General features: G+C 41.8%; 1 protein-coding gene across 4 annotated transcripts in view; it reads right to left on the bottom strand.

Annotated features, from left to right (window-relative positions):
* The window catches only part of FRMD4A (FERM domain containing 4A), a 606,410-nt gene that overhangs the window by 438,975 nt on the left and 139,841 nt on the right, over positions 1-27,594 (bottom strand). The window contains exon 1 of one of the 4 annotated variants that reach the window (XM_044228301.1): positions 10,790-11,161. The exons of the other annotated variants lie outside the window; for them this stretch is intronic. Within the exon in view, the coding sequence (XP_044084236.1) occupies positions 10,790-10,822 (33 nt within the window). The 5' untranslated portion in view covers positions 10,823-11,161. Of the gene's footprint in view, positions 1-10,789; positions 11,162-27,594 lie in introns of those variants that run through there. 4 annotated transcript variants of the gene reach the window in all.

A 27,594-nucleotide genomic window follows, 5' to 3' on the forward strand; every position in this document is an offset into this window, starting at 1 on the left:
AATCCACAAGATAGGTTTGGGAGACATCTGGATTAGTAAAAAGACTGAGTGTGGGATTTGTGGCCAAATAAGGGTTCAGATCCTGGCTCCCTCCCCTTAATGGAGGTAGAACTTTCTTGAGAAAGTTACCTGGCTTTTTTGAGCCTCAGTTTTCTCAGCTTTAAAATGGGGATGAAGACACCTAACACATGCATGAATAACAGTGGCTAGAACTCAGCAGATGACATCATTGTCCCCTTCATTCTGGAGCCCAGCCAACACCAGCACACAGCACACAGCTCCTGCTACAGGTGAGCCCTGCTGCTCTACCTCACATGAAGGCCACCTGATCCTATGCAATTTGCATGTACACATCTGTAGGTGATTATTAACCTTCTATGGTACAGCACACACAGGATATAAGGCAGATATTTCATGAATGAAATGTTAACTCTGCATTTAGCTAGACTTCCCATCTATTTGGGACAAGCCTGAGGGCTTAATCCTTGGATGATGGTTTTGTCTGTTCAAGAGCCATCTGTTGAACATCATATGAATGACCGGGTGTAGCAGGTGTAATGTGTTTACTGAAGGTAATGGATGTGGCAGTGGAGACATGGGAAAAAGAGATATTAATAAGTCTGCCCTTCAAATCAGGGGAGGCTTCATGGAAGTAGTGATATTTGAGTCAACTCTAGGGACTATGGAATTTCCAGGTAGACAAAGAGGAGAGCAGAATCTAGGCACGAGATTTGCCAAGTCAAAGTCATGGACCATGGTAAAGCATCAGTAGTAATGCTAGAGCATAAAATCCCAGAAGGCAGTGGTAGCAGCAGAGACTTGATCAGTAGGCAGGGACTGATCACAAAGGACCTGAGTGTCACAGTAAGGCTAGAATTTTCTCCCAAAGGCAATGGGAGCAGCTAAAGAATTTTGAGAAGAAAAATCACATGACTGGATTTGTGGTTTAGAACAGAGGCTCCATCAGTAATGAACTGATGGATGAGAGGGTGTGAATCATGGAGCCAAAAGCCCAGCTAGGAGACTATGGGAAGAATCCAGTCAGAAGATGGCCACTTGCACCAGCTCTGTGACCATGTGGAAGAAAAGGAAGGGAAAGACAAGATATAGTGGAGAAATGAAATAACAGGACATGGAAACTGATGAGATAGGAAGAGCAGGGCGTGAGGAGAGGGGTATAAGACCCAAGTGTCTGCCATGGGCCAGGACAGAGAGGTCTGTTAGCCCGTGAGATAAGGGACATAGAGAGAGGAGCAGCTTCACGGGCATAACAATAAGTGCATGCTTCTATTAAGTCAAACATGTCTGTGGGATATAGCCAGGGGCTGATGAAAACAACAACAAATTCAAGCAATGACTTGGGTGTATAGCTATAAAACCTGAGCATGGTGTAGACTGGGGGCAGATTTTCTGGAGGCCTTACATAACAGCGGTCAGCAAGTCCAAGAACTTGGACCCAATTATCTGGGGAGACTGAAGGGAAATGCTCCCTTAGCTGACGATACCCTTATACAGAGTGCCTTGGTATCTGCAGCAACTAGCTTAGAAAATCCCCACAGGCATGCAATTAAACAAAAGAGAAAGATCTGAAACAACACGTGGACTGGAAAAGAGAGAGAGACAGATTGAGAGAAACTCAAGATCGGTGTTAAATTGACTGGGAAGAAAGTATGGAAAACCACCAAGTGAACTGCTTAGAACTTCTCCGGTCCCCTGTGTCCACATTTGCCCTCTGACCTGACCCTGCATCCCTCCCGCACAATGGGAGCACTGAGCTAATTCATTCTTTGTGTGTGATCATCAGCTTTCTCTACAGAGGTCAAAGCGCTCTGGGCATTCATCTGACCAAATATGCTTGTACCAGAGGTCCGGGGCTGTGCCAAAATCCCAACGACAAAATAGCACTGCGGGGAGACTACACGGTCAAAACAGGCTATTAGGAGAGCAACTGCAATTTACCAGTATTAGACAAATCCCAGTTTTATGGGTTCTTTGGTTGTACCAATAAATCAGGTAGAGCCGGCCTGTCTAACGCAATAGCCAACTAACCGTGTGTGTCTACTGAGCACTTGAAATGTGGCCAGTCTGGATTGAGATCTGCTATAAGCACAAAATGCACACCAGACTTTGAAGACAATATGGGGAAAAAAATGTAAAATATCTCACTCACAATTTTTATATTGACTATATGGGGAGATGATAATGATGGATATATTTGGCTAAGTAAAAAATATTATTAAACTACTTACAACTGTGTCTTTTAATTTTTTTTAATGTGGCTACTTACTAGAAAATATAAAATTATACCTGTGGCTCCCATTGTGGTTTAAATTATATTTCTACTGGCCAGCACTGGGTTAAAGGTTGTTTTTGGTTTTGGTTTTCAAAGATTTTATTTATTTATTTGACCGACAGAGATCACAAGTAGGCAGAAAGGCAGGCAGAGAGAAAGAGGGAGAAGCAGGCTTCCTGCTGAGCAGAGAGCCTAATGTGGGGCTTGATTCCAGGACCTGGGATCATGACCCAAGTTGAAGGCAGAGGCTTTTAACAACTGAGCCACCAAGGTGCCCCTGGGTTAAAGGTTTTAAGTATCCTTCACTCCTCAGCATATACTAGGCATATCCTTGGGCACATACTATGCTCCATTGTCTTATTTATCCCCAAAATGAAAACAAAGTAACTTAGAGTAAATGTTAATATTTTTCCAATCTACCCACGGTAGACATACCCAAGAGCTCTTCCCCAGAGGAAACCATGATTTACTCCAGCTACAAAATGAAGACTTGCTTTATAGCTTGTAGGGTAATATCTAAATCCTACTCTGTTTCTATCATACACACTGGCACTGGAATCAACTTCGAAGCATCAATGTTGGAAGTGAATGACACTCCCCCGCCACACACATAGGCAGGCACACTAAATATGACTCTTTCACCAAGAATCTGTGCAGACTGAAGAATAGTAGAAAGTATATGTATGTGCTTAGGGTTATTCTAGTTCTCAAAGCTAATTGTTGAAGTAAAGACTTTGGTCTTTATATAACTTCATAGTTTCCTATACTGTTTTCTAACCTGGTTTCCCTGGTGTTAAATACAGTGTTTTACTTTGAAATCTTAGGAGAAATGACTACATTTAGGTTTCCTCATTTAGGAAATATGTCCAAGTTCATGCTCTTTGTGTAAAATAAAGGAAACCTTTTAAGACTAAATAGGATCCTCCTTCAGGCATTTTTTCCCTTTGAAGACACTCAGTTATTACCATTAACGTAATTCCCTTTGAATATCAATGCGAAGTTAATTTACCCAATTGCTATCATCTTCTTGTATTAAAAGCATGACATTTAGTGAAAAAGAATGTGGCCTTTGGAAAAATCATTTTCTCCTGTTTGTAGCTCCTGGAGTGTGTGCACTCTGACTCGTTTCGAGGAAAAGCGATCGGGTGGCTTTGTTTTGTTTGTGGACCCGTCAACATTTCTCCTGTTGTTTGTACAACATTGACAGACGTAAATGTTCATTGCCTGACACTCGATATGAACGTGTAATGAGTCCTCCCTGGATGAATAAGTAAATGAGAGAGAAGAATGGCTGGACTACTCTGCGGCTCAGAGTTCTCTTCCTCCCCCGCTTGGGATGTAGCACAAAGATCTGACCAGAACATGAATAGAATTGCCACAATTTAATCAACTCCCCAATTCTGTATATATCAGAAATCATCAAAATCCTCATGTCATGCCTTCCCCTCCGTCAGTTGTATCATGCTCTACCCACCACACTCCTATTCCAGTTTAAATATACAGCGTGAGGTCAGTGGCTTAGGGATTTTCATCCGCCTTCTTCTCACCAAAGGGGTATCCCCCCCTGCAAGTGCAGCGTGGCCTCCCAACCCCTGGAAGTGGGCCATTAGGGGCCCTGACTGACAAAGCCAGTGGCCAGCATATCCTCATTCCACAGGGCTGTCCAGACGGCTTCATAAAATCTTCTGGGCCAACAGGAGTTTTGTTGGCCCATGACAGAAAGGCCTTTAAATCAACCATGGCTTTGAAAGGCCAACATTTACCAGGCCGACACTTGTGGTCTGTTCTGGCCACTTTTATCTGCCTTCTAGGGCGTGGAGCATGGCTTGCATCCTGCCTTTGCCTAGGCCTAGTCTTAGAAGGCCAAACCTTCATTGTTGGGAAATGTAAGAGCTGTTCAATCTGGATCATCCATCCCCAGAAGGAGCCTCCTGTGCTGCTGCCTGTCCCCAGTTGTCCCTGGTGGACTGTAGCTACTGTAGTGAAGATCACGTGAGATGATATAGGTTCAACTATGCAAGATCCAAAGCATAAAAGAGAGATTGTTCTTTTACTAAGATGTCAGTTAAAAGATGACAAAACCAAAGACTAAAGGAGGAAGGTGATTTTCTTGAGGTTCTGGAGAGGAACTCTTCGGCTTAAGTTGAGTCTAGTCCTTTCTTCTAAACAATCTACCTGCCATAATTAGTTCTCACAAAAGGCTTTATTCTAATGAGAGGGGATTTGTGCTCTAGAGGGAACTGTTTTATTCTGGGATCTCTGAGCCGCACCTTGACAGGCAAGGACCCCACTTCACAGGGATCTTGTGGTGGGAGGAATGCTCTTTCCGTGTCTCAGTTAGCAGCAGCATCTTGAAAATACATTGCCTGCCTTCCCTACTTTTACTCATGTTGATATCAACTCATTCCAAACACTGTCAGGAAACTTGTATTTCTTCATATATTCATTTATATATTTCCTCACGCATTCGTACTCGTACTAGTTAGCATTTGTTATGATGTGCCAAGACCTTGTGGGCATTCAAGTATTTACTTTTAACAGCAACCTTTGATATAGATCCTATTTTTTGGAAGGATTTTTATTTATTTACTTTAGAGAGCATGAGAGAGAGCAAGCAGTGGGAGGGGCAGAGGGAGAGAATCTCCAGCAGACTCCCTGCTGAGCGCAAAGCCCTCAAACAGGGCTCGATCCCACCACCCTGAGACCATGACCTGGGTTGAAATCAAGAGTTGGATGCTTCACCAACTGAGCCACCCAGTGCCCCTATAGGTCCTATTGTTGTATGCATTTACAAATGAGGAAACTGAGATTCAGGAAGGGGCAGAGCTAAGGTGTGAGTCTGTAGTCTCATTAGGACAGGCTATGATGCTTTGCACATCACCTTTTCCACATTAACACAAAAACTTATCCTACATGCCTCACCTTCCTTTGAACAGTTCACATTTGCCTTGAAAGGGGTTGTTTGAAAACGAATAAACTCATTTCCTATTTGCACACAACTGAGTTCAGTGGTTCAATAAATGCATTACAGGAGCTCTTTGTATAGGAATTTGATGCATGCCTCATAAACAAACCTATTTCTGGTTTTATTGGCTTTATGGTAAAAATTCATGGCACCATAAAAACATGAGATGTCTTAAAGGCTTCTGGCTTCACAAGGAGGATCAACCTTACATGTCTCAGAGGCCTTTAGATTAGAAACTATACCAGCCTTTCTCAGGAAAACATTTTGATGTCAAGAAACAGCACCTTGAATTGAATCTAAACCTGTCATGCTTCAGCTTCTGCAGGTTTCCTCTTATTTAAGCCTCCGTGAAGATAAAGGATAGCCTGTCATTAGCTGGTGAAAAATCTTCAGGATATTTCATGTGTTTGACAGTAATTGTGAAGCCCTCCTTAGTCTTCCTTGCTCAGGCTTACCATTCTTTCGTCCCTAATGATTCCTGGTTCACAGAGCTGTTTAAAAGGGATAGTTCAATATTTTATCAGAATCCCTGTATCAAGAAGGTGGAACACAATGGATCATTTCAGCCACTATGCTCCATGGGGTCCTGGCAAAGTTTCAAGCTGATTTAGCATAATTCTAAGTAACTGTAAGGGTTTCAAGTACTGTATGATTATTGGTCTAATGAGCCAGAGAACCTTTGATTGTACTCTTTTGATTCTTTCTTTCACTATCTGCATTATCTGTAATTTTAGGATTTTTCCATCTAACATCTGTATCTAATGTGCTCCCTGAATTGCAGTGTGGTGAAAAAGGAGGATTCTTGGACTCACCGGAGCTATGTGTGGCACTTACTGTGGTTATGCAAGAGCTGGACTCACAGGACACAATTCAAATGCTCATTCTTGATTCTCTCAGCTTCCAGTTCCCTGTAAATGTCCCTTTCATAAGACTTCCTTATGATCCTTTCAGAAGACTTCCTTTAGAAGTCGTCTGATCCTTATGATCCTTTCAGAAGACTTCCCTTAGAAAACAACTTTATGCACACAGATCTGAAGTCATTCCTTCCAGAAAGTAACTGAAGTGCAATAAAGGAAGACACGATGACTTTGTGGTAGCAATAAGGGAAGTCTGGACAGATACCAAGCATCTTCTCTGGGAAGTTAGCTAATTGTAAATGGACTGTAATTGTAAATGGATGTAAACAGGTATTAAAGACAACATAGGGCACCAAGGTGGCTCAGTCAGTTAAGCATCTGTCTTCAGCTCAGGTCATGGTCACAGGGTCCTGATCAGGCTCTCTGCTCAGCGGGGAATCTGCTTCTGTCTCTCCCTCTCCCTGTGTGTGTGTGTGCTCTCTCGCTCTCTCTCTCTCTCTCTCTAGATCTCTCTCAAATAACAAATTTTTTTAAAAAGACAATAGTATCACAGCACACTAAGTAAAAAGTCCAGCTAGTCCACAAAATAGTCACCAAATTGCCAAGTTAAACTTTGTAGAAGTTTAAACTCCAGTCTTTCTAGGGAGGTTAATTTAGGTCCACTCTCCACTTACTGTGCAAGCATTTGATAAACAGACAAACAAACATCTATAACCTTGTTTGGATGCAAAGAAGGACCTCCAGTTCCTCAAAAAAATTAAAAATAGAACTACCATAAGACCCAGAGATTCCACTTCTGGGTATTTATCTGAAGGAAATGAAATCACTACCTGAAAAAGATACCTGTGCCCCCATCTTCACTGCAGCATTATTTATAATAGCCAAGACAAGAGATAAGCATCTGTGGGCAGATGAATGGATAAAGAAATTATGTGCATTTAGAATATTATTCAACCGTAAAGAAGAAGACTCTAGCATTTGCGACAACATGGATGGACTCACCCCAAGGACATTACGCTAAGTGAAAGAAGTCAGACGGAGAAAGACAAACATGATGGGATCCCTCTTACATGCAGAATTTACCAAATAAAAAACAGAAAACAAAACCAAACTCACAATAAAAGAGATCAGATCTGAGTTTGCCAGAGGTGTGGAAGGGGGGGAGGGAATGGGAGGAAGGTGGTCCGAAGGTGCAAACTTCCAGTTATAAGAACAGTAAGTCCAGAGGATGAAATGTACAGCATGCGACTATCACTAACCATGCTGTATGGTATATTTGGAAGTTCCTGAGAGAGGAAATCCTAAAAGTTCTCATCACAAGGAAAGACACTTTTGGTATTTTTTGGTAACTACAGGCGGAGATGGATGTTAAATAAACTTATGTGGCTTTGTATACCTTAGCCTTATGCGGTGCCATATGTCATTATATCTCAATAAAACCGAAGGAGAAAAAGATGGACGTCCAACAAGCCACCTCACTCTCCTCACTCCCCTCCCTCCTTCTCCTCTCTCCCTTCCTCTTCTCTTTTCTCTTCTCCTTCCTTCTTCATCCTCTTTTGACACCATGGCGGGCCCAGAACACACTCCCTGCAGAGTGCAGACTTGTCTTGAGTACACATGGCTCTAGCCAGGTGCTCACTGAAAACTCCACAGCAGGCACTGGCAAGCAGGAATCACAAGAAGCCGAAGATGAGGGGAGATGTTTTTTGCCAGCCTCCTTCACTGGAGGGAATGCACCGAGGATTAAAGAGAATCACAGAGGTTGGTGGATTAAAAATCGAATCAGAAAAGGACACATTTTAAAAAGTACACAAAGATGAACAGTTATAAAAAGTCTTCCCTTTTTCCTCATAGGAGAAACGACTTAATCAGCGTCTCTCTTTTTTCCCTTTTTCTTCCCCCCGCCTCTGCAAACATCGTTTGTTATGGTTAGAATCCTGAGGTCCATGTCGCGGCCTGCCAGGAGGCCAGTCAGAAGTATATCCATCAGCCTGGAGACTCTCTAGATTGCATTACATAGAAAAGAAAGAATAAGTAGTGTGCCCAAGTGAATCCAGCCGAGAGCCAAAAGCTGTGCTAAGCCCGTGTATCACTGACAACACACTGCCTGTGACATGGGGAGGCCAGCTGCCACCCTGTCTGTTTCTAGGTACGTCAAGTGTGGCCACCACCCAGGAGACAGTGTGTGCTCAGGTGCCCCCTTTGCAACTGCCTTCATTTTCACACTCGTGAACATTTTGCCCACCCTGTTTTGCCACTTCCAGTTAATCTCATGCATATTTATGTGCCAATTATGCAAATCCCCAGATAAAAATGCATTAAGCACCCATGATTTAGACTGGTTAAGTCTATTACATGGCATAATGAAATTACTGCATGATGTCCAATTTACCTCAACACTTGCTTTAAACTGTCAGTAAGTTATTAAGTAACCATAACACACCAAAATTTAGCTCTAGGAGGCTTTCTTTGTCCAGTTCTCATGATACCATGAAATCAGAAACTTCAAGTTGAATCCTTACTAGAGGAGGAGAATATTCTAGAGTAGGCTTAATGAGACATAACGTGGGATAAGTTTTAAAAATGACAACACATTATCACTGATATAAGTCTTTGGGTAAATTTTCAAAAATCACTGGGCAATTTCAACAACACAGGACATAGCAATTTAGGAACTAAAGCTGAGTCTTACCAATGGGATCTCATTTCATAGTCAAGTCCCGTTCCCTGAGTAGGCAACTGCAGGTTGCCAAATTCAAGTGTAATTTGAATCTTCATTATGGATATATAAATTTCCAGCATCAGAAATAAAGAAATGAAAGAAGAATCCACAGGAGCAACTTAACACACACACACACACACACACACACAGACACACACACCTTGAAATCTAAAAATTAAAGGGTTTGAATGAGAATCAGTTTCCTACATGAGATTTTTATGTTTGAACTTTGGTGGGAACCAAACCCCCATAGTTTCGACATTCACTAGACAACTAGATGGTTAAGGAACAAGCTGTGCTATGAAATTAAACGATAAATATAATATATGAGTAGTGTGACCCCCTGACATCTATTTCTCCCCTACTACAGCATGCCATTTTAAGCGGCCCACTGTGGGATTTACGCAGCGTTTGGGTCCTGATTCATTTGCATAGGGAACTCCCCTCCAAGTTTATGAGAGTTGTACTCCTATAAGGGTACGAGCTCAGATCCATTGATCTGATGGAAGCAGAGTGTGCATGGTACAAGGATAGAGGGTCTGAGGTAGCAATTTCAAAAACTAGTCAAATAAACAGATTATAATAACATCCCCTAAGGTATTTATATACTACCCCGTTAATAAAGGGTGCCATTTGCCATTTTCTTTGCAGTCGTACAAGATATTATGAACTGGTACCTGCCGTTTCCACAGCCCCTTGGATTGAGATATTCAGCCTGCAACCATCAGGACTTCATCTACATACTCAGTGAGAGCAAATAGGTCACAGACGGGATCTCACAGGAGATCAGACAGATGGACAGGCAGCCAAAGGGCTGGAATTAGACTCTCTGGTAACAAACCCTCTCTTGGGGCGATCCTTCCAGAATGACTATCAGACGAGAGGGAGATCAGGAATTCTCCCAAAGGATGGGACGATTTCATGCTTAAGACCCTAGTTCTAATATTTTCTTAATACATTGTGGTCATGCTCATTAACTAGCAAGAAAAATATATTCAACATGCTTGTGCTGGAATCCCTGAAAGGCGCATCAAAGAGAAGAGGTAAATGAAAGCCTTACTCTATTGGCTTTAACTATGCTGTGTGGTTACAAAGCCAATTTCCCCAATTTTAAAAAAAATTCTGAATAAAGAAAGTACTATTTCTAGCATTATTTAGAACTTTTGGCCCACCCATTTAGTTATATGTGGATGCAGCAAATATCAAATAGATTCCCCATCATCTGAGCTTTTAATGGAAAGCCCCAGCTCCAAGGCATCCCTTTCTCAAGTGAAAAAGCAAACTCCAGCCAAGGAAAACAAGTTTCCAGAGCTTCTAGGAGACTGTAAGCAGTTCCCTGGGAGCATCTCTAAACGTTTCAGGACCAAGTTCAAGATGTCAGGCAAGTCTGGTGCTCTGGATTCTTTTCTGTAGGTCTGGGAGCTCTCTGAGAACATTCTGGCTTCCAGAATGCATTAACCTACTTTCCACAGAGGATTCCCTGACCCTCTTGCTCTGAAGAAGAGGAGGAGGAAAGAGGATATTTCCAGCAGGAGCTGGGCATGCTCTGCTTTAAACGTGTCACTCCTCCTGCTAAACAGCAACGCCGCCAGAGAAATTGGTAGTTCCTGCAACGAACAGCTCCAAGGGTTGCACAGCCTCCAAGAAGAGTGATTGGAAATCCTTCTAAAATATGGCTGTCTAATCAAGCGAGAGGAGAACTCATTTACTAGGATTCCCATTGTCCACACTGACAGATGGTTCTCTCCCCCGCCCCTCTTTCCCCTTCCCACAGATCGTGCTGCCTTTGAGGCTAGCCTATTCTTTCAGAGATCCAGTTGCATTCACCAGCCTTAGTTCTGAAACAAGACAAAAGCTCAGTGAGCCTCCCATTCACAGAGGCTCCGGCACCTCCGCTGCCTTCTCTGCACGTCCAAGCCGAATGAAAAGAAATTAAGATTCACTCTCCTTACCTTCGTCCTCATCGGAGACAGGAGCCCTTCCATTTTGGTGGAATCCTCATGCCAGTTCCTCTCCTCTCCAAGTTACTCTCTCCAGTGTGCCGTCCTTAAGCATCCCACATGAGAAGAGCCATGCGGGCAGTTGCCAATCTCTCCCTGCTCCCAGGCGGCGCCGAGGCACCGTCACCCAGTCCAACTTGAATCTCCAGTGCCTGGAAAGCGCTGTTCCTGGAGCAGCCCGCTCCGTTCCTCGCCCTCTTCCCTCTCTTGCTTCTCTCTCTCCTGAGCTCTCTCCTCCCTCCCTTTCCTCCCTCTCTTTCCATAATCTGCCTAGAGCTCCCTGTGTACCGCGCGCTCACTTGACAAATGATCCCTGTCTTAGGTACCGCATCTGAGCCAAGAAAAGTGATCTGCACCAAACCACAGGGGCGGCTCACCCAGGAAAGGCGGCGAGGGGGGCTGAGCTTTGCTGGGGCATCCTCGGCTCCTCGGGGGCTCCCGGCTCCCAGGGTTCAGCTGTGCAGTTGCTCTCTCTAGAGCTGGCAGCTGAAGGCACTGCTTTAGCTACCCATTCATTGCTCTTTTAAGAAACAGGACCCTGAGAGCAGTGGATCCACTTGTCACCATTACTCAGCTGTTTTTCTGATTCGTGCTCTGAAAACTGAAAAAAGAAATCTCACCTCTTAGGTATTTCTAAATACTCATTTGTTTAGCCTAGTTGTTGACATAGCATCTGGATAGATAAGTGGATTTTATTTTTTCTGTCTGACCAGATGTTTAGAAGTATACGAGCAGAGACTTTCCTTACGAAAAGTTTCAAAACTGATTTATAGACTCAGCTCCTAACAGCTGAGCATAAAATAATAAGTGTGTGTGTTGTGCAGGACTCCAGATAAACCTATTTTACTATTTCATTCAGCATTGCTGGCCACTTGTAAAAAGTAGACAGAGAGAAAATATTGCCAAGACTTGGGTTACACAGCATTATGAAGTCGAAAAGAAAAGATTTTCTTTCTGGAACTTTCTCATGCTTGGGGAGTTCTCTATGTGGGAATAATTCAATATCTCTACTTCAACTGGTGACTCCTATAGCTAAGAACATTTGACCATTACAAAGGCTTTCATATTACATGGTATTCACATTCCATGTATATGAATTCATCAATGATATTTAAGGCTGACACCCTGTGCCCCTTGTTCCTTGGGTGGAACTTGTCCCTCTCTACCTGCTACATTTATGCCTGACTCCCAAGACATCTTCAACATGGGGCAATCTATACCTGTTCTCCATATGGTGTCACAGGATGGTCCTTTCCTCAAGTTCTTAATCCTAGATTAACTCAAGTTTTCTCTAGTTCAAACAACGGCATTCTAAAGAATGTCAGATTCTACATTATCCTGATTCATCTCCTTGGCTAGTCCCTAATTTTCTTTTCTTAGCCTTTTTGTCCTACACTTAGGTACATGTCTGCAACCTCATTCTCACTTTGCCAGGTGCTTATTACTGCCCTTGACCAGAGTCTTTACACCCTGACAAATCCTCAATGGCTCCGACACATTGAGTGCAACACTCTGCCCTTATATAAAAGGTCTCTGCCATTTCTGGGGGCCTCTGGACCTTGTTATTGGCTTAACCATTACATTTTCTTACTCAGTGTCCTAGTGTTTGGGGTCCCTCGATTGTGTGTTTTATTTATTCAGTCAATCAGTCAATAGATGGAATGTACCTCCTGCATGCCAGGACATTTTAGCTTCAGGTGACACAGTGGAAAGCAGAGAAAGCCTCTGTCCCTTCGATTTTGTAGTAGGCTTGCTACAGAACTCAACCAACTCATCAAGCCCTTCCATCTGTCATCTCATTTTTTATTTTCACCTCTATGTTACTGTGTTTCTCTACGGATTATAAACCCTACTAGGAGATTTCCCCTTCCACTATAGCTTTGCTCTCTTTTGACCTTTTTCTTAACTGGGTACCCATTATTAATTTCCCCTAAAAACTAATTTATTCATAAGAATTCCATTCCTTCACCACCATCTTTAATTTTATTTCTTCTCCTCTTTCCCAGCCCTCCCTCTATCCTCTCAAAGGCTTTATTTTGGGGGTGGGGAAGGAAATCACTCTTGTGTTTTCAGAATACCATCCCTCCTCTGTCCCACTAACTGGCCCCGAACATTTAAACAAACTTGCTACCCTGACCATTGTGGAGATATCACTCATGCCACATGTTGTGTTCAGCTTTCATCTTGTTCGATTACTCCTGATTTGAACAAGTTGTATCTGTTATTTGTTTTTTACTTTCAGCAACTCTTTCTTGAGCCATTCTGTTCTGGTCTTTTTGTCCCTTCCTAATCCTGGAGACCCTCTCACCAGAATTACCAATTGGGATCACTCCTCTAGAGCTTTCTCCTTGCCATTTTTTGTCTTTGGCACAAAAGATCATCCCCTGCCTGTCACTCTGACCCTAAATTTTAGTTATAGCAGTAGAACTGAGTGGGATGGTGTCACGATTTAAAAAAAAAAAAAAATTTAGACTAATAACATGTTTAAGACTGGTTGGTTTCTGCTGAACTCCAAGCATAGTTTCCAGAACTAGAATAGACTTCCTGAGCTAGTGAAAGTGCCTTTAGCCAAGAATCTTGAATATCTTATATCATCACACCACATAAGAAAATTGTAACTTCTCTGGTTGTTTAGATTCCAGTCCACCTAGTCCCCAGAGTCTGGGCTTGTTCACCATGTTTTTATAGTGGTCTGTGAGGTCCCTGACGAAACCAACCCCTGGGAATCAACAGGACCCAGAGCCATATCAGGATCTTGAAATTATGCTCATGGTGATGATAAAGATGAAGATGACAACAGTTGTCAAACATTTACCTTGTACTAGGCATGCACTAAGAGATTTTCCTGGATTAGCTCCCTCCTATGAGGGAGGCACCATTCTTACTGCTATTTTGCAGAAGCTTTGGTTAATTGGCACACAACAGGCCTACATTTAGCTCAGCGAGGCCACTACCAGTGAGAACACCATCTCCTTCTCAAATCTTCTATCAACATATAAAGAGTAAAATGCATATTTAATGATCTGTTCTTTATTAGTCAGAGGCTCCAAATTAAACATTTGAAAGTTTATTATTTCAGGCCATTATGTTAACTTTTAGTACCTCATTCACTTACTTGTTCATAGAACCAATATACTTTGGCCATCCCTCTCAAGCCAGGTACCATGTAAGACACTTATCAAGCACAAGTCTTGTATTTATTACACAGTTATTTATAAAATGGGATGTGCCAATTTGTTACTTTCATTTCCAAGTCCTTTAACTACTGATTACTCCACCTCTTATAGCTTAAGTAGTTAGATTTCTTTAATGATGGGAGAGGGCAGGAGGAGAGGAGGTAGTGGTTGAGGAGTTTAGGAAATACTCTAACCTATGCAACAGATGTCTGATGTTAGAAACAATCTTCAGATCATTAGGCGTCATAACACTATTAAGAAAGATCAGTGTTGCCCAAATATTTAGAATTGAGAACACTCATTCACGTTTCTACATCCCAAATTTCATTATATTGGGGTTCTCTCAGGTTGCAACTTCATGTTTCAAGAGAGCCTCTTCAGCTTCAAAAAGGGCAGAGTTTACAATCTGGATTAACTGAGCCTTGGAAGCAAAGGTCAGTGAATATCAAATATATGGAAACTGGTGGAATTAAGTTTGCACCACAGGGAAAGGGAATCTTAGATTCAATTCAACTTGGTGAATTTCCACTGTGTGGTGGGGGCTTTTGAGCTACAATGGGAATGTCCCTGTACCATGCAACCTCTCTAAGAAAATCTCCTTGTCCTTTGAGCCATTCTTCCTCCCTATTTTGACATTAAAAGAAGAAGAAGGAAGGAAGGATGGATAGATGGATGGATGGATGGATGGATGGATGGACGGACCTCACATTAAACGTCTCTAGACTAGGAGCACTTGGAAATATTATAAAGACTGTTAGATAGGGCATTGTCAGAGGCTCAGATTTCCAGTCTCTCTTGCATGAAAACACTGACCCTTTCTTTCCCACAGCCCACATCCTCAAGGTTAATTTCTTTAGGCCCCTTGTAGTCTCTGGGGACCAAAGCCAGTTGCACAATTAAGGTTCATTATCTGAGGATTGGGTTGCCTTGCTTCATAAATGGTTTTCGATTCATTAAGGTAAGAGGATTGTGACCTGACAGCCACTTAGGTCTTTTCCTCTGTGACTCATCATTCTTTATTTCCTATTGGGAAACATCCTCATTAAGAATGAGGCTTTGAGGTGACAAAGGATAGAAAAGACCTTACTCCTGGACTGATTCCAGGTATCTTGGGCAACACTAAGGGAGTTACTTAGCTAAGGCGATAAATCTCTACCTGCTCTCAATTTCTCCTGTCTCTGCCTCTCATCTTAGACCACATATATTTGTTTTGTTTTATAATGTAACTATCAAAATATATCACAGAGAAAATTTTCACTTACTACATGCTAAACTAAAGCACTCAATGAAAATTGTGATTCAATTCCTCAATGCTTGAATTTATGTTTTATCTGTGTAAGGATACGCATTCTATAAGTTGCTACAAAACAGAAATTACACAGTGACTGACATTCTTTCAAAGAACTCTCACATGTGTTATCTTTTTAAAACCTCACAATAATCCTGTTAGGTGTGGCAGGTAATAGTTTCCATTTTGCAACTGTAGGGAGGTGAGTAGAAAGAAAGAAACATTTTTTGAGCACCAAACTTTGTTCCAGCCTTGAGCTAAGTGCTTCAATGTGCCATCTCATTTCATTTTCAAAGGTATATTATTATTTGGGGGGGAACACAAAGAGGGAAGAAGAGAGAGAATTTCAAGTAGGCTCCATGCCCCAGTGCGGAACCCAATGCAGGGCTCGATCCCACAACTCTGAGATCACAACCTGAGCAGAAATCAAGAGTCGGACACTTAACCAACTAAGCTACATGGGTGCCCCTCAAAGGTGTATTATTATTCCCATTTAACAGCTCTGAGAACTGAGATCGAGAGAATTAAGTGTTGTGGTAGATCTCATCGTGTAGTCTCTGTTTTTCACGCATGTTGTCATCCAGGCCACTTGCCACTCAGACGTGGTCATGCTCTCGCACTTTCTCTGGGTATGGCTACGTGGCTTCTCTTGGCTGATGGAATGGATGTTAACAAATATGGTACCCATAAAAGGTTAAAAATGTCCCTGATAGTACACAGCCCAGCTTGTCTGCTGATCCCCAGAGGAGGATGAGAGAAGAGCCAAACTACAGACTTCTGAGAAAGCTCAGCCAATACCAGCAGATCCCAGTATAGATCAGTGAAACTGTGCACACTTGTGAACACCCAACATCTACCGTGGTGTGGCACCAGGCAGTACATTTGTTACGCAGCTACTGGACACAACAACGAGAGTTCTTAAACTGTAACATGAGAACCAGAAACCTACATTCAGGACTTAGAACTTCAAAGATGTCAAGTTTTCCTACTTTTCTCTAGCTCTGAGAGCAAGTCATGTAGAGTGATGGAAATACTTTATGATTATTCAAGTATTTTCCAGAGCTCTGGATCAGAATCTGAGCTTGCAAACACAGACTAGCACTCTTAAGTTACTAAACACCAAGTGTAAGACCTACGGCATGTCATGCCCACTGTTTCTTCCTCCTTCATCTTCATTTGAAAACTGTGGAAGACTAGAGAAAATAGTGGTGTTAGGTTCCACGTCTTGGTTGATTAGTCATCTTGTCTTTATGATCTTTCAGATTCTCTGTCCCATTTTCTAAAGTACAGTGATTGCCTAAAGTTATCAGCAATCAGTACAGCAGTTAATTGGATTCTGGCCCTGGGAGACTTCCTTCAGCAGCTCTTGCCTTTCTGAAAGAGTATGTTACGGTGGGAAGAACAAAATTGCTTTCTTGTATTGTGCACGCCTGAGCTGGAAATGGGTCTCTACCTACCCCTGTGTTTTATGAAAAGGTATAAAGAACAGAGTGACATTACTTTTCAAAGTGTTTGAGAGGGGTATTTACATTTCTTTCTTTTCTTTAAGGTTTTTGGTTTAAGTGCTTTTGTTAAGAGCCAGGCAACCAACAGCTGCCCTGGCCTCAGATCATTACACAAGTGTTTGCTTAGGGGACCTCTGGGAACAGAGATAAGAAAAAGCTGAGAGGAGCATCCAGGTGGAAGGGCTGAAGAAGCTGCTGGCACTCTCCCTTCCAGTCCCTGGAAGAGCGGGAAGCCCTTGGATACTCCTCTAATCCTCTCTACCCACCTCCCGAGACACAGGGCATTCAGTTAGCGTTTTTAAGGTGTCTTCTTTCTGTTATGGTGCTTACTTCAAAGCTCCAAATAAGGCAATAAGGTGCTGAAGGGTATCATGAAGAAGGAAGATTTTTTTTTTCTCCCTCAAAGTATTCTGGAAGGTCAGGCTTCAGACAAGTCACTTTCAAAAGCTGCCTTGCAATTGTTTATAAAAATCTGCACTTGGATGGGACAAAAATGACAGTGATCAATAGAGATGGGAGTCCACATGTTTCTGCTTCTGAGACTTCTTGGAATCCTAAAGCCGAGTAAACAGAACAAAAACTTTTTTTCTCTAATGAGCCCATCCTGCAATCTGTGGGTGTGAAAGCCACCCCCCCATTTTACACCCTAAAAAAAAAGCACATTAATAACTACGGAGCTTATCTAAGCTTGGCACTGGGATGCTGTGGGATTTTTTCAAGCCACACATATGTGTTAGGAAATGTGTCAGTCCATTCAGGCTGCTATAACAGAAATATCATGGGTTGGTGGATTAAAAACAACAGGCATTTATTTCTCATAGTTCTGGAGGTCAGGAAGTCTAAGATCAAGGCACCAACAGATTCAGTATCCAGTGAAGACCTGCTTCCAGGTCCACAGACAGCTCCTCTGCTCCCTATCTCCTCACATAGTGGAAGGGCCAAAGGAGCTCTTTGGGGCCTCTATTTTAAAGGACACTAATCCCTTCATATGGGCCCCACCCTCATGACCACATTACTTCCCAAAGGCCCACCCCTTAATATCATCGCATTGAGGATCAACCTTCAACATACGAATTTTGGAGGACACAAGCATTCAGCCTATAGAAAGAGCCTAGTGTATGTGAGGTCTAGCCAGAGGCTCTGTCCTGAGGTTACCAAGGTCACAAATACAGGTAATGACTCTTGAAGAATTCTGAGGACTGAAGATGAAAATGCCTTAAACAATTGGGGAGGGAGATCTAGTGTAGAAGGATGGCCAACTAAAGTGGAAGCAAAGGTGAAAGGAAGTACTCTTTCACCTGGCACTGTGGAGTAAGTCTGCCTTGAGGGGGCTATTCTTGTGGCTCCAAGACCACACAGATGAAGTCCCTGTGTTGGGACTTAGGGCAGCTGAGATTTTGGGATGGGTATAGAGGAATGTGGGATTAAAGAATGGATCTCAGACAGAGAGAGAAACACACACAAAGGATATCTAGAGGCAGAAAGTAACATGAGCTTTGAGGACAGAGGTGAGAACACAGAGATGGGCAGAGACCTAATTGTGATCTCCAGGTTATGTGACCTCAGACACAATTTTTCTTAATTTAAGACTTAATTTACATCTTTCCTTATTTGAAAATATCTACATACCATACACAAATAATGGGCATGGTTCACTTTATATTGTCAGTGTTCTTATGAAAAGTTGCATATTAATTTATTAAGTTCCTGAATGAAATTTTTTTATATTATGAATTCTAATTCTTTTAAGTAATGTAATATTTTAAGTTGAAGTGTGCATACCTGAGCAGTACTTGCTTGTCTCTTTAATTAACAATAGTGAGATTACTTAATAGTGGAATTATGTTGGGAATGTGACCTTTCAAACAATAAACGTGCCCGAATGTGCTTTATTTTCATAGCTCTGAGGAGTTTTTCAAATCAATCCTGCATCTTAAATTTCATTGGCCAGTTCTGACCTGAGGCACAAAGGAAAATAATTGCTTGACTCAATTTCTTACTGTGTCAAAATCATGAAGTTATTGATAGATATTGATGGGCCTCTTTTATTAAAAATCCTGGAAGCACACTCTGTTTTGCAAATTATATTTTAACCTTGATATCTAAGAACATGCTTTAGAAGCAAAAGTATGTTTTTCCACAAATGGGAAAAGAGGCACCAGTGCCTGAGGTCATGAAGTCATTGGTATTTGGATCAATCAGACATGAGGAATTTTTCTGCCTCAATTCTAATAAAATATGATTCTTCTGATTCAGAACCTCTGCTTGAACCTGAGAGCACCAACTTTGAATGTGAACGGTACTGACTTCAAGCATAATGGCAATTAATCACAAGAACCAAGAGAAATGAAGAGGTATGCAACTGAGCTTCAGAAAAAAAAGATTTTACTTGAAAACTTTGCTATGGTTTCTGAGCGTGGTCATGGAATGATCACCCAGCTACGGTGCAGGGAAAGGAAATGGACCAGATCATCAAAACTCTTCTACCCAAACTCATTTTCTCTATCAAACCTGCTGACTGATCTTGACTATCTTCCTAGCTTCTCATGGCCAGCTTTCTAGTCTACTAAATGTAAAATGGGAAAACCACTCACTCTCACATGTTTCAAAACCTTCCTGAAAAAATGGTCTTTTCTTTCCAATTTAAGTGCATTCATTTGCTCAACAAAGATTGAAGGTCTCTGTGCCAGTCACCACGCTCATCTCCCAAGGGGCATTCTGAATATTCACAGAAGCACATACCCAGGCTGGGCAAGAAGACACAACTTCTTTTTTACCTCTGCATGAAATAAATATCTCCTGGAGCTCTTTCCAAAGAAGCTCAGATGCATGGTACACAGGCTATGTGTCAGACTTGAAAGGAGAGAGGTTTGGGGAATGGACTCACATTTCTTTTTTCTTTTTTTGAAAGGAAGTGCTGGATTTCCTTGCTGCATCCTTATGCACGGATGGCCAGGATGCAAATCTGTGGGCACTGTGGAGCATAAACAAACATGACCACTAATGTAGTGTTGGGTGTCTCCCTTTCCTGTCTGAATATGTTTAGATAGTTACACAACCAGAGAACTTGGAATGAAAGAAAACAATCCCCAGGAGAGAGGAATGCTTTGAATCTGGGTCGCTGGGCCTGGATTTCGCTTACTTTTTCTTTGTTAAACCAACCTGGGGCCATTGTACATATTGATCTTCTTTTGCCAGGGTGTGTCTGGACAAATTTTTCCTAGGCATACAGCTCAGCAAGATCATTCCATCTACCTTTTCCTTGCATGTGTACTGTAGGTGTAGCCTACAGCCACTGTGGGGTCTAATCTGCATGTCCGCTTCAAGAAGCCTAGAAAATGCCATTTGAATAAGGCTCTTGCTTCCTGGGAGATCCTATAAGAAGGATTTAGAGATGGATTCTTCTCATCTTCTCATTTAGTCCTAGACATCTGCAATGAGAGATATTTGTGACTTAACCTCGACCTCAGTAGGGTGTTCTTGGAGAAAGGGATACCACCCTAAGGAGAAGGAGAGGTACTGAAGATCAGAACATTGCAATAGAAGCAGATGCCCAAACCTGGGCAAGTCCTGCCACTGTGTGTAGTCTTCCTGATCCTCTTGAGGACTTAGGATAAGTCCACCAAAACAGAACTAGATCACTAAAACCTCACAGGCCTCTTGTGGCAGGGAAACAAAAAGGCTCAGTGTAGGGAGGAGTATCGCCCATGGGTAAGAAGTACGAGGACAGCAGTTAGCATTACAGGTGAGGCTGATCGTAGTAGCCACACATTGATGTGAGCGCACATATCCGTAATGCTCTTGCCAGAAGAGGTGATAGGGTGGCCGCAGAGGCAGCGGAGTAGGACCCAGGGTTGGACCTGGGTATGAGTGGCAGCAGCAGCTGGAATCAGCAGCCACATGGAGTATCTCCGATAGCCACATTAGAGCAAGGCATCAGGGAGTGGCCTCTACAGCAGTTCTAGAGGGATGTGATGGTGCTGACAGTAGAGAAGGCTGACCAGTCAAAACAAGAGGGAAATGTAATCCAGACTAGTCTTGAATGGCATGGCCTGAGCTGAGCAAGAGCCAGCAGAAGCAGGAGTGGCCAGCTGCCACAGAGAGGGACAGAACGGTAAAAGCGGTGAGGCACAGACAGACTTAACAATGGCTCCCAAACAGCAGCAGGTGAAAGTAAAGCCAAGGTGGAGTTACCTGGGTCAGTGGTCATGACAGGAGCAGGCCAAAGGACCAGCTGCACAGAATCCATGGTCAGTGGAGCAACGGAGTAGGTAGAAGTGTGGACTGGAACTCATGGGATCAAATAAAGGAAATACAATGGTCTAAAAACCCTGCTGTTCTTTTATTCAATGTCATCTACATGTGAACCTTAAGAGTAGACTGTGCACCTTCTTCCTTATTAACTATCTTCCTAGCTTCCTAAGAGAGGACAAGGTTTCTCAGCCTCTGAGGCTGTGTTGTCAGGTTGAGCCCAGGATTCACATCAGAGGACTCAGAAAGGGAGCAGTGGCCTTCAACTAGTCAACTGGATGTAAGTTTTACCCTCTAAGAATGATTTACAATCAATAGACAGCTTATAGCTTATCATCCATATTGTATTTATACAATTTACACAATTTATGATGCAAAGACATCATAAGCCTAACTCCATGCTATAAAAACATAGGATATTGGAGTGGAATTTTCTATGAAGTGTTTATCCATTCATTTCCCAGATAAGTAAATTGAGTCCCATGGAGTTCAGACAATCTCCTACGTAAGTCCTCACAAAGAATTCAACATTCTTTTTTCTCCAGCACACTATTATATGTCCTTTGTAAATGAAGGTATTTTATTTAGACCAGGTTTACCAATGCTGATGGAATGACTTGGAAACTCTCCATAGACATTTGCTTTGACCTGTATCCAACCATTCATCCATTCACCATCAGTGCATGTAGGAAAAAGGTCAACCAGGTGTGGTGGGCAGAAGATGAGTCCTTCCCCCGGAGGTAGTCAATGAACACTTGCTGAATGACATATTTGGAAGTAAGCAATACCAATAATTTGCCAGAAAAAAAGAAAGATAAATTTGCCAGAAAAAAGAAAGATAAAACAAAGAGAGATGGAGCCAAATAGAAATGTACAACTCACACTCCCCTAGCACAAGGACCAGAAAATGAAAGCCATTACTATTCTGGCCCTGTAAGAAGGCAGAAGGTAGTTTTCAGTGGTGGCAAATCTCTCTATTCCCTAAAGAGGGAAGATAATGTGCCATTCGTCTCATAGGCCATGTGTGGCTGCGGGCTGCCCAGTTGCCCATGAGGATGGTGAGGGGTTGCATTCTCCATAATGCAAGTTCCTCATGTCTAATACTTTCTACCCCCACATGCTTCTACTTCCCTCAAATTTTATACATCCCAAACTCAACTTATACCTTCCTTCTCCCAAATGAGCTCCCTCTCCAGACTTTGCAAATGCTGTCATCAATGGTAATAATTCTCCTGGCCAACTTTATCCACATCCTTGCCTTCTGCCTCTCCTCCTGTGCCAAGATCCCAAGACCAGATGCCTGGGCTGTATCAGTGGTCTCCACGGTTGCTTTCACCAATATTTCTTTCTTAAATTGTACAATAGGGCAGATAGCATTCGCTACTAAGAAATGTGCAATGGCCCCCCACTACAAAACAGTTAAGTTCAAACTTCTTAATTTGCCTTTCAGAATTACCTGACATCCTCTTTCTTATTTACCTTCCCTCTTGCCAAACTTATTTGATCATTCCCACTTGGAGGCCACCATTCCCACTTTCTCACTTTTACTCCCTTATCAAGAATCCCCACCTTAATTTATCAATGAAATCAAGCAGACACAGGGCCCACTGCCCATAACTTCATAAGCACTTCATAAATATATTAAATGCTTCCTTCAAAGTCCACACCTACCCTTCTCCCTGCAGGAAGCATCTCCTCATCAATGCAGCCCACTTCTTTTCTGTAGTGTCTATTAGACACTAAGTTAAGGTTACCTTTTGTTATCTTATAACCATCAACTGCATTGTAACCCTCAAGCACAGGCTGTTACAACTCTGCACTTCCATCATTAGGTACAGTGTCCCCTAGACAGTGAAAGCTTAATACCTCACATTGATGATGATACGGCAGCATCTCCAGAATGAGGTCCTTTGTTCCAAACATGCTTACGTCACTGACTTACTTTTTAACTCCCACACAGCAAAATTCCAGAAATGCAAGAATTTTAGATGAAGAAAGGGATAAGAGGAGGAAGGTGAACAACTACTGATTGGCTACCTTCTTATACAAGGTACCATTTTTTGTTCTTTTATAAATGTCCTCTCATATAAAGAAAAATAGCATAAAGGAGTGAATTGATTGAGCAGGATAACAAATGTCTCTGTTGTCACTTAGGACTAGAACCCATAAACTTCTGACTCCCTCTGAAAAACAGCCAATGTCAAGGTTAGTTTAGATGACCCTTAACCTGATGCTCATTTTAATGAGCATGATGGTATAAGTTGGGCACCCAAATCTGCCTCAGTAAGAAAACACTTACAAGTTTAATGAGAGCTCAGGAGATATTATATGTCTAACTCATGCTTGCAAGCTTCTCGGTGTTCTCCCTAACTCCAAGTGAAGCCATGTAGCCCCTTGATGCTTCTCATACATACACCTGGGGCAGGTGGGATTCTCCTGACATGTACAACCCCACCCAAACATGTTTGAAAAAACTAGTCTAAATGTTGTATAGATATTACCCTTTGAGCAAGAATAGGGACATCACTTTGGCCATCATTCCCCTTTAACAGATGGTAAAAATGGGGTGCAGATCATTGTAGCAACTTGTCCAATTTTTTGTGACACAGTAGCATGGCCTGGCTCTCGCAGGCTAATCTGCAGCTCATCCTGGGATGAAAATGGTACTCTTTTCATGGCTAATGACCACCCCTCATATATTGACGGCAACTTTAAGACAACTGGGCATCGTAATTAGAAGGGGTTATCTGCTTGAAGGAATTTTATCCAGATAGATATACAATTCATGAAACAATAATACCGTTGATATAGAGCAGTGGCTCATCAAGGCAAAGCTGACACCCAGCAGAAGTGCCAACTTGCAGGAAAAAAATGATCATAACCTGGTTCTAGTTTATAAGGCTCAGAACCAACAGGAGTAGAAGTCCTTCGTGGTGGCCCCTGGTCTCCGTGTCACTAATTAGGAAATGCAACCAACTGCTTCTCTGTGCAGCAGTACATCAGGCATCATGTGACTACACAGAACAAAAAGTAGCATCAGGCTGTTGCTATGGAAACCTAAGAACCATCTGAATTGCTATGGCATCATAAAAGCAAAATTCCAATCATCAGTCTTTAACTATAGGGCTGTTGAAATCTATCTCATATTTTTAGAATGTGTGACATTTAACACACTGATGAGTATTTCCAGCTTCAGAATACATTCCCTGCTTTCATATTTAGATGGGATTTTTCAGTTCAACTGGCTGGATTCTTTTTTCTTCTGGTAAATGCACTGTCTTCTTACGAGCGATTGCAGCTCTTTATATATTTATTTCCAAGATGTTGCTTCATTTGTGCTGTTTATTTTCTCTTTATTCTATACTTAAAACTATTTTCTCACTGGGTGCCTATCTCTGTGTCCCCCAGACTCTCTCTGGTTGTATGTTTCATATCCCTAGTCGAAACGTCATCCTGGTCTTAATCTCCACTGGTTTTAACTGATCACATTTTAAGCCGTAGCTGCTAATAATGAACAGTTCTGAGCCTCAGCCAAAGGTGTATTGCTGCTTCCCTGGTGATTCTTTATCTCTCAAGTTACCATCCCCTTATCATTCAAGGTGATCCCCATTTACTGACTTTGCCAGGCTTCGTAGAAAATCTTTTTCTGGATCTGGAATAATAGGTGTGTCATTCCCACTTTCCCCCAGGAGAACTGCTAACAGGATTTTGTTTAACTCTGTATACGCCACATTTTGGATATAAGTGTCTACATGCACACACATGCTCCCAAATATGTTGTTTATCTTGTCTGAAAGATGTTAAAAGAGATTGATCGGCTGTTAAAGGGAACAGCTCTTACAACCTAGTTAAGCTTAGAAGAAAGAAAAAGGGAAATTGTGGATACAGAGCCAGGAAATACAAATTCTGCTCAAGGAAAGCTGTTAAGTTAGTACACTGTTGTGTGGTAAGTGTCCTCCACATCCTCCTTGTTCATCCAGCACCAGCCTCTTCAAAGCTTCTGGACTATGTAAGAGCATTCTTTTTTGAACCCCTTCCTTAAGAGAGTTTCAGGATCTCTTAGGTTTATTTATTTTCTTCCCCTCTTTATACCTCTCCAAAGAAGTGCCTTCTTGCTCTCTCCACATTATTAGACAATAAACTCCGGCACATCGGTGAGTGTGGTATTACCAAGTTGTGACTTTCATCTGTGACTTTCCAGGAACTGACATCCCTGCCACTATGTTACTGAATTTAAAAGCATAATGAATTCCTGGAAAAAGTGTTAAAGCATTTTTGAGTCAACTTTTTCTTCCAGGATCACAAGAATCTCCAGAGGATTATTTATTTATTTGTTTGTTTGTTTATTCTTCTTATAAATGATATCCATTACATGTATATGCCATAATCTGTTTATCCAAGCAGCAGATGACATGTGGGTCAAGTTTCTGACTTTGGCTATTGTCAATAGTGCTGCTATAAACATGCATGTACATGTGTGTGTTTGACTACCTGTTTGCAGTTTTGGGGGGTATATATGTAGGAGTGGCATTACAGGGTCATAGGGTCATTGTACATTTAACTTTTTGAGGAGCCACCCAATTATTTTCCACAACAACTGAACTAATAGCCACATTTAAGCTGGAGAATATTGAGAGCTCCAGGAAATCTTACATAGATTTCTAAAGCTGCTCTCTGACCTGCCATATCCCCAGAAGGTGCCGGGGGATGGAACAGGCTGTGTGCACTTCCAGACAGGAGAGGCAAGTTTCATCTTCCTTAGTAAAACAGACACCTGTACGGGGAAGTCATGACTAGGTAAAAGGAGAAATACAAGAGGTCAGTGAACGTGTGAACGTGTGGCAAGGTCAATCAAAGCTTCAAAAATGGCCTTCCCTTCGATGTATAGAAACTATCCTGAGGAAGTCATCTAAGATGGCATAAATACTTACATGCAGGGAAATTATTATGGAATCATTTTTATAGTGAAAATTTAAATGTCTAACCTGCAAGAAAATGTAATTATATCAAAGTATATCCAATCAACTTTTAAACACTATTTTAACTGAGAAAGTACTCATGACAGAATATTAATTGAAGCAACAGTTAATCACAACTACGTATTATGATGTCAAGTTACAAAAATGGTATACACTTATACACAAACACATATGTGTGTCTGTGTGTGTCTGTGTGTGAGTGGATGTGTCTGCATCCATATGTGTCTGGAAAACAGAAGGCAATATGCCAAAATATTTACAATAGGATCCTCTGTGATTATTATTTTTCATTTTTATATTTATCTCCAGTTTCCAGATTTCCTACCATGAAATTCTAGGGCAAAAACAAACAAACACACAGCACAGAGACGATGCCATAATACCCACTCTGTTTCAGTAATCCCTCTACACCCTTCTTCATTCATTCTTCAAGCACACACTGAGCTCTTTCTCTTCTCCCAGAGCTGGGCTGGGCAATGTGGGAGGGATGGTGAAAAAAACTAGGAGGGATCTTATTTTTAGGAACTTTTAATTTCTGACATGTCAAGAGGATGACATTTCTGAAACCTTGTATTTCATGATCTCTTCTCTCATCTCCTTAAACAAAATGTAAAAGATTCTTTTTGTTCTCAAAAAAAAAACATTGTTCTATTTGTATTTCAAACTTTGAAAAATGCCTCATCTGATCTGCAGATACTGTTCGATGAAAATAATGAACCACGTCTGGTTTTGTAGAGGAATGCTCCTATTCTACTTTAGATTGGTCAAAGCATTAACACAATCATCTTTCTGTTCACTTTTATTTTTCCTTCATTCCCTAAAAGTGAGAGAGTGATTCTTATTCTCAGGACAGGTTTAAATAGAACAACGAAACTATTATTAGTAGTATCGGTTATTTATTTCTTCCAAGCATTAAAAATAATCTCCCATATTCCCTTAACATTCCTTTTTATGTAGGCTAGATGTCCTAATTTTTATTTTTGCTTGAACTGAAAAGCCCAGAGGGGTTAAGGATATTGCCTATTATACTGCAGTAAATTAGAAATGGAGCAAGAACAGGAAACCAAACCTCCAAAATCTGGCCCAGCATTTCAGTGAAATTTAAAAAGAAAAACATACCTAGGAGAGAAGCGTATCTGCATGAGATAGTAAATCTTTCTCACAGAAGTAAAGCATCTCCCCTGTGCTTCCTTGCATAAAAAATCAGTTACCATCAGGAAATAGCAGAGGCTCTCAACGCTGTGGTTAGAGATTGAAAACTACCTGTAAAAATTATTTCCCTAAGGTTCTCCATTTATTCTGTTCTCTCCTCAGATAATAAATAAACTTGCTCAGTTTTGAACATTAAGGCTGACTCTTCTTGCTGCGAGATCTCCAGGTGTCCCGTGTTGCAGGTGGAGTCAAGCTGGGTCCAATCAATTTCATACACAACTGCCAGGAGCGGAGGTGGTAATATTCACGACTGAGAAGACCAGAGAAAAAGTGCCTCCTTTTCTGAGGGCGTATCCGATTAGAAAAAATAACAACCGCAACTCGTTGAAAAAAGTGCTTTCTCCAG

This window comes from Neovison vison, chromosome 12 (assembly GCF_020171115.1).
Source record: "Neovison vison isolate M4711 chromosome 12, ASM_NN_V1, whole genome shotgun sequence".
Taxonomy (NCBI): Eukaryota; Metazoa; Chordata; class Mammalia; order Carnivora; family Mustelidae; genus Neogale; species Neogale vison.